The sequence below is a fragment of the Octopus bimaculoides genome, chromosome 2 (assembly GCF_046866305.1).
Source record: "Octopus bimaculoides isolate indiv1 chromosome 2, ASM4686630v1, whole genome shotgun sequence".
NCBI lineage: Eukaryota > Metazoa > Mollusca > Cephalopoda > Octopoda > Octopodidae > Octopus > Octopus bimaculoides.
The window spans coordinates 55637015-55644540 of record NC_142929.1 but is presented as its reverse complement, the minus strand read 5'-3'; the positions used below and the strand labels follow the sequence as shown (position 1 = coordinate 55644540).

Here is a 7526-nt window from a genome sequence, read left to right as displayed (position 1 = left end):
TAGACACCGGGAACCGTCAAAGTTTAAATGGCTTAACCAATTGAAATTGTTTATAATTTACATTTAGTTTTGCGGTACCATGTAGATTCTCTAAGCATCGATGAGTAGCTTGCTTTTCACGAAATACGAATCCGTCTTTTTGTATACACACACACACACATACATACATACATACATACATACATACATACATACACACACATACATATACACACACACACACACACACACACACACACACACACACACACACACACACACACACACACACACACACACACATATATATATATATATATATATATATAAGGTTATGAAGGGTATTGGATTCAACCAAACCCAAAAATAAAGGTAACACCAAGTAAGTGCTGTATACCGGCTAGTTTTGCCCCTTTCGTTGTATAAACATGAGTGGGGAATATAACATAGGTCGTGTATTAGCGTGTGTATGTATAAAGAGAGAAAGGATAAAGAGACCAATAGCAAAGTTAGAAATATATTTTATGGATAAAGTCTTATCCATAAAATATATTTCTAACTTTGCCATTGGTCTCTTTAGCCTTTTCTCTCTTTATATATATATATATATATATATATATATATATATATATATATATATATATATATATATATATATATATATATATATATATATATAAATGGGGGAGACCGGTTTATGGGATTACACTGGGTTTCTCGTCCATAAGGGGCTTACCCTTATGGCGTATCGTCAGGCCCCAATAAATATGTCGGCCTAAGGCCTCTTCAAAAAAGATGGAGGGGGATGAGCCTCGTTACGAATGTAAAACAATAGGGAGTTATCTCCCTTTGCCACAGGCTAACGGCTTCTGGCTGTGCCCCATTTTGCGGATTCCATAACGCTAGCAGGAACCTGGTGAGAAGTTACTGACGTTGGATGAAAGAAAATACAGGAGGATCAGTTAATTATGATTTTATGCAACATATTCCCTTCTCAGATTCAAACATTTACTGCAGCGGTCCTTCAGTTTTTCTAAGCCCTGTAAAAGAACTCAGAAGGTTAGATCTCCAGCAAGGCCTTTCGCGATATATATATATATATATATATATATATATATATATATATATATATATATATATATATATATATATATATGGGAGAATATACAAATAATAACAACAGACGAGGACAGGTGGTGTAAATAACAAAAGTATATATTAGTATGACGCTCGGGAATACGGAAAGTCTTTGACGTTTCGAGCTACGCTCTTCAACAGAAAGAATACGGAGACAAGGAGAAAAACACGGAGAAAAAAAATTGAATAGTGTTCAGTCAACGGTCAATGACTACTAAGTGGACATCCATTATGCTAGAAGACCACCTATGATCTGACCACTAAGAAAAGATTGAGAACAATCTTTTCTTAGTGGTCAAACCATAGGTCGTCGGCTTCTAACATAATGGATGTCCAGTTAGTTGTCATCCCTCTTTTATGTATGTAATATAATTTTCCTGAATCTTCAGATTTTTCAATACGCTAGGCCACTGGTTTTAAATTGACATTAATTAAATTAATATTCAATTTTTCACCCTTATTATTTATATATATATATATATATATATATATATATATATATATATATATAAGGGATTAGCAATTGAGTTGCTTCTCCAACATACTGAAAATTTAGAAATAGCAGTCAAAGAACTACTGATTCTAAACTACAAATTTTTCTCTAAAACGGATGGCGATATTTATGGCACACACACACATATATATATATATATATATATATATATATATATATATATATATATATATATATATATATATATATATATATATATATTATATATATATATATATATATATGGGTCATCCCGTAAATAATTCGAATTTTTAAGTGCATGAACTAAAAGTTAGAGGGGGATGGGATAAACTACCTGCATCAACTTGCTATAAAACCAATTAGTAATTTTACTTTGTACTTATTCTTAGTGCAAGTTTTGAAGAATGCAATTCGATTTTAACAGTTATTTTTTCAAAGTAATAATAGAAGTGACAAAGGAGCATATTTGGCATATTTTGCTTTATGAGTTCAATAAAGGCAGTAACGCAACAGAAGATGCAAGTAATATTAATGCAGTATATGGGGATCGGACAACAAGCCGGTGTCATCGGTGGTTCCAGAAATTCCGAACCGGAAACTGCAGCCTACAAGACGAGCCTCGTTCTGAAAGAACGGTAGAGCTCGACGAGGAGGTCCTGTAAACACTGGTGGAACAAAATCCCATCGTAACTGTTGAGAAACTAGCTGAGAAGCTTGGTCTTTCAACCATTCATCGAGACTAGCGTGCCATCGGAAAAATCTGCAAATTGGGTCAATGGGTTCCTCACAGACTTTCCAAGTCTAATCGCGTTTGGAGAGTGAATGTGTGCGCTTCTTTGCTGTCACGTCTCACGAATGAACCTTTTTGGACTGGTAACGAGAAATGGATTCTCTATAAAAATGTGAAGCGCTGAATACAGTGGGTAAGGAAAAGAGAAACACAGGCACCTCAGGTTAAAGAAGGTCATCACCCACGTAAGGTATTTTAAACCCAAACCAAACGATAACAAAGGAGATCTACTGCAAGCAGTTTGAATAGGAAACGATACCCCACCTACCATATTCACTGGACATTGCCCCATCTGATTATCATTTATTCCGCAACCTTCAAAATCATTTGGATGGAAGAAAATATGAATTCTGTCGACGAGGTCAGAACAGCAGTGGATGAGTATTTTTCGTCACGTACAAGTGACTTTTGGAAGAGGGGCCTTGTAAGTCTACCAGATAGATGGAAGAGCAATGTAGAAATTGAAGGAGAGTATATTTTAGATTAAAAAAGAACTTTGTCATAGATTTTTAAAATAAAAGAAGAATAAAAAAACCTGCATATTTTTGTGGGATGACCCAATATCTATCTATCTATCTATCTATCTTACTCTCTCTCTTTCTCTTTTTTCTATCTTTCTTTCTTTCTTTCTTTCTTTCTTTCTTTCTTTCTTTCTTTCTCTCTCTCTCTCTCTCTCTCTCTCTCTCTCTCTCTCTCTCTCTATATATATATATATATATATATATATATATATATATATATATATATATATATAATATATATATATATATATATACACACAGTGGGGGAAATAAATATTCGTACATGTCAAAATTCTTTATTTATTTAATTTCTAATGATATACCAAATGGGATATACCAATACTATATTTGCATACACATGCATAAACTAAGAATATGCAAAAGAAATTAATAAACTATAGTAACTAATGAATTTATATGCAATTATAAATATTTAGGGGTGAAAAAAGTATTCGTACAGAACATAAATAACTGATAATTCTGATTTAATACTTCGTAGCATAACCATTATTCAGTTCCACTTCAACCAATCTCTTCTTGTAGTTCTTAATCAATGACTCGAATGTTTCTTTAGGGATTTTTTCCCATTCTTCTTGACAAATTTTCTTCAAATCTGGAATGCACGTTGGGGCTCTTGAATGAATTTTAATTTTCAAATAACGCCACAAATTTTCAATGGCGTTCGAGTCAGGTGACTGGCTTGGCCATTCTAATAATTTTATATTGTGATTGACAATCCATTTTTTGGTAGACTTCGCCGTGTGCTTAGGGTCGTTATCCTGTTGTAAAACCCACCCTTGACAAAGCTGGAGCTTTTCTACAGAGTCCTATAAATTATTGTTCAAAATATTTTGGTACATCTCTGCATTCATTCTACCATCTATCACATGTAAATTGCCAGTGCTATTTGCAGAGAAACACCCCCATACCATGATGTTGCCACCTCCAAACTTTACAGTAGGAGTTGTGTTTTTCGGCGAATAGGCGGTACCATCTTTCCTCCAAACATGGCTACGCGAATTTCGTCCGAACAATTCAATTTTCGACTCGTCTGTCCATAGAACATTTTCCCAGAATGTATCAGATTTATCTTTATGTTCATAAACAAATTTTGAACGGGCATCTCTATGCCTTTTAGTCAACAGTGGAGTTTTTCTAGGAGAATATGACTTCAGTTCATTCCTATGAAGTTCATTGCTGATTTTTCGTAGTGTATCACTAGTCCCTGAAGCTAACAAATCTTCTTGCAACTCCTTTCTGGTGATCATTGCGTTTTTTTCGATTCTTCGCTTCATTTTTCTTAAAGATCTAGCAGAAATCTTGCGTGGTGCACCGGATCTTATTCTATTTTCAACAGTTCCCGATTTTTTATATCTTTGAATAAATGAAGATATGGTAGAAAATAGAATACAAAGGGTCTCTGATATTTTCCTGTAACTTTTACTTGATTTCCACTGTTCAATAATAAAGTATTTCACTGAATTTGCGAGTTTTTTTACTTTTCGCCATTATTACGACACTACTTTATGTTGTTTCAGTGCTGAATGAAGAAGCTAGGGTTTTGACACTTAAAAATGGCCACTGATATGATTATTGGAACAAACAAGAAAGTTTTAGTAAAAAAAAAAATTGTGGCATAGAAACTCATAAATTTATTCTGTACGAATACTTTTTTCATCCCTAAATATTTATAATTGTATATAAATTCATTAGTTACTATAATTTATTAGTTTCTTTTGCATATTCTTAGTTAATGCATGTGTCTGCAAATATAGTATTGGTGTATCCCATTTATGTTCATTAGAAATTAAATAAATAAAGAATTTTGTCATATATGAATATTTATTTCCCCCCACTGTATATATACATGTGCAAGTGCGAGTGGTTATATTTAGATATTTACTACGATTGTATCCTATTTAAAGCAAAGCATTAATTTCCTTTGTGTGTCTACAAAGGTCACAGCTTATTAAACATAAATAGCTTATTCTTATGTATGTATATATACGTATGTACATGTGGCTGTGTGTATAAAAGTGTATGTGTGCGCGCGCGCCTGCCTGCGCACTATTGAAAGCTTATTTTTGTATAGTAATTTTGTAAGTATATGTTATTGCAATGAAATTTATAGTGTATTTGATTATCTAGTACAGTGGTTCTCAACCTTTTTCAAAATCTTTGCTTCGCGGTCCCCTGACCAATTTTTGGAAGCCTCGCGGTCCCCGGCCTATTTTGGCAGGAATAAGAGATTAATCAAATGCAAACTTTTCACGATTATACTACTATTGGGTTTAAGTAGTTGAATGCACAAAGCCTCAATAATGCCATCAAATATAAATGTTAGATGTAAGCATAAAATAACAATAATGACACTAACATGACACCAGATGTTGGCAAAATGTTATGAAAAAATTAACATTTTGTTTCTTTTTTAGGCTATGAAGTAGGGCTACAGTTAACTGTACCAAACTTTAATTATTCATTAGTAATTCATGCTTTCAAACCCATTTTCCCAAATATTAAGTTCGGTGGCGAGTAAGGCCCGGTATAAGAAAGGGACCATCGGCATTGACGTAGCGCTTAATTCTTTGTTTATTTTCTCTGATTCTTTCCTTGATTCGCATATATATTTGCCGAAAACCGATAGAAAACAGGATATTTTTTGATAGATGTATAAAAGAAAAATCATTAAACCTGTTCAATAGAAGGATTAATGTGACTGCTGTATTTGCTTTAGCTTTACCAACTCGTCTATATTTGGCTGGGTTCTGGATAAAGCAACCCTCATATCGTGTGTAACATCCGGTCTGTTTCGTTGTTTGCTTTTTATCGATTGAAGAGTCAAAAACGTTAACTCGCACTCATAAGTGGTTGTGAAGGGAACCAGATATTTCAGTGCCTTCTTTGAAATATCTGGATAAAGTTGTGCTATTTGAATCCAAAAGTCACAACAACTCATTTCACGAAAGATCTGTTTTGCAGCCCCGTCATTCAACAATTCTATGAACTGCTCCTGCACAGTTATGTCCTTAGAAGGGAGATCAGCAAGAGATATAGAAAATGGATTGTTCATGAAGCAGTAAAGTTGCTCAAATTTTTGCAAATTGGGAAAATATAGGTATAATTCTTCCCTAAGAATGCAAATATGGTTTCGCATCACCTCAACCATATCATTATCGACGAGGAACTCGTTTTCATTAATAAATTTATTAAGCTGAGGAAAAGGTGCAAAGTTTTTCCTCTGCAATTCTGAAGCCCATAGTTTCAGTTTCATTTTAAAAGCAGATATTTTTTCATGACAGTGAAGTACTGTCACGCCTTTTCCTTACAGGGTTAAGTTAAGAGTGTTGAAAGAGTCGAATATATCCACCAAAAATGCCAGACATATAAGAAATCGGGTGTCACAAAATTTAGCTCGCAAACAAGACTCCGAGTCCTGAATAAATTCATTTGTTTTGTTTCGAAGCGAAAAAAAAAAAAAAAAACTCGTACTTTACGCGAGAGGGCAACAGAAGAGTTTCGAAATCGGCATCATATTCTCGGAATAAATCTGCGAAGAAACGAGAATTTAGTGCCCCAGCTTTAATGAAGTTGACTACAGCAATAACACCATTCATAACATTTTTAAATGTATCTGGTAAAGTCTTAGCCATAAGAGCTTGTCGGTGAATTGTACAATGTGTCCCGATAGCATTCGGGGCTTTTTGTTTGACAAGTGTTTGAAAACTCGAGCGGCAACCTAGCATAACCGGACCACCGTCAGTGCAGACACTGATACAGTGCTCCCAATTGATGTCATGTGCACGAAAGAAGTTGTCAAGTTTGACGAAAATGTCTTTTGCTGTCGTTTTAGAGTGGAGAGATTCGCAAAACAGAAAATTGTCTTCCATACTGTTATTGTGAATATACCGTACAAAGACGCACGAGCCATATTAATCAAGTTGGATAGAATAAACGTTCAACGTGGAATTCTTTATTTCTAACCCTAACCCTAACCATTGTCTTCCATACTGTTATTGTGAATATACCGTACAAAGACGAACGAGCCATATTAATCAAGTTGGATAGAATAAACGTTCAACGTGGAATTCTTTATTTCTAACCCTAACCCTAACCGTATCAATAGTCTTGACTATTGATAGAGTCGAGACTATTGATAGAGTCGAGACTATTGATAGAGTCAAGACTATTGATAGAGTCAAGACTATTGATAAGGTTGCAAGACGCAACGAAAATTTTAGGAAAATAAAAAGAAAAATAAGTGGAAATTTTACCGGTGAGTGTGTTAAATTTTAAGGCACAATAAGAAAATGACTCTCCCCAGACACAACAGAAGCACTTATCGTTTGGTACTAAGAAAAATCCTGGATCTCTAGATCTCTTGACTCGCTTTTCCATGCCTGTCTTTTCATTGCCTATCTTTTCATTGTCAATTCAGCGTAAACCCACGACTTATGTTGTAGTCTGTATTAACTCTTTTAGCCATCGCCACTTTGGCAAGTATAGAAATCATTAATATTTTCATTACATGACAAAGAATATGTTCTATGACTGAAACTATACACTTTGCTTTCAAGCACCTCATATTACAAATACATAAAAATAGATGAAATAAATAAATTAA

General features: G+C 34.1%; 1 protein-coding gene across 1 annotated transcript; it reads right to left on the bottom strand.

Annotated features, from left to right (window-relative positions):
* Positions 1-5042: 5042 nt before the first annotated feature.
* Positions 5043-6792, bottom strand: LOC106868372 (zinc finger BED domain-containing protein 5-like). The gene is made up of 3 exons (XM_089338323.1): positions 6400-6792; positions 5646-6116; positions 5043-5129 (listed from the first exon to the last, which is right to left on the bottom strand). The coding sequence occupies exons 1-3, from the start codon at positions 6790-6792 to the stop codon at positions 5043-5045; spliced, it is 951 nt and encodes a 316-aa protein (XP_089194449.1).
* Between the last annotated feature and the right edge of the window lie 734 nt (positions 6793-7526).

What these genes read in the sequence shown, in the direction of transcription:
- LOC106868372 (XM_089338323.1), bottom strand. Translation starts at nt 6,792, where the DNA reads ATGGAAGACAATTTTCTGTTTTGCGAATCTCTCCACTCTAAAACGACA. An exon ending in CTCTTCTGTTGCCCTCTCGC is followed by an intron (nt 6,117 to 6,399) that starts GTAAAGTACGAG and finishes CCTTTTCCTCAG; the next exon opens with CTTAATAAATTTATTAATGA. An exon ending in AGCCAAATATAGACGAGTTG is followed by an intron (nt 5,130 to 5,645) that starts GTAAAGCTAAAG and finishes CTGCCAAAATAG; the next exon opens with GCCGGGGACCGCGAGGCTTC.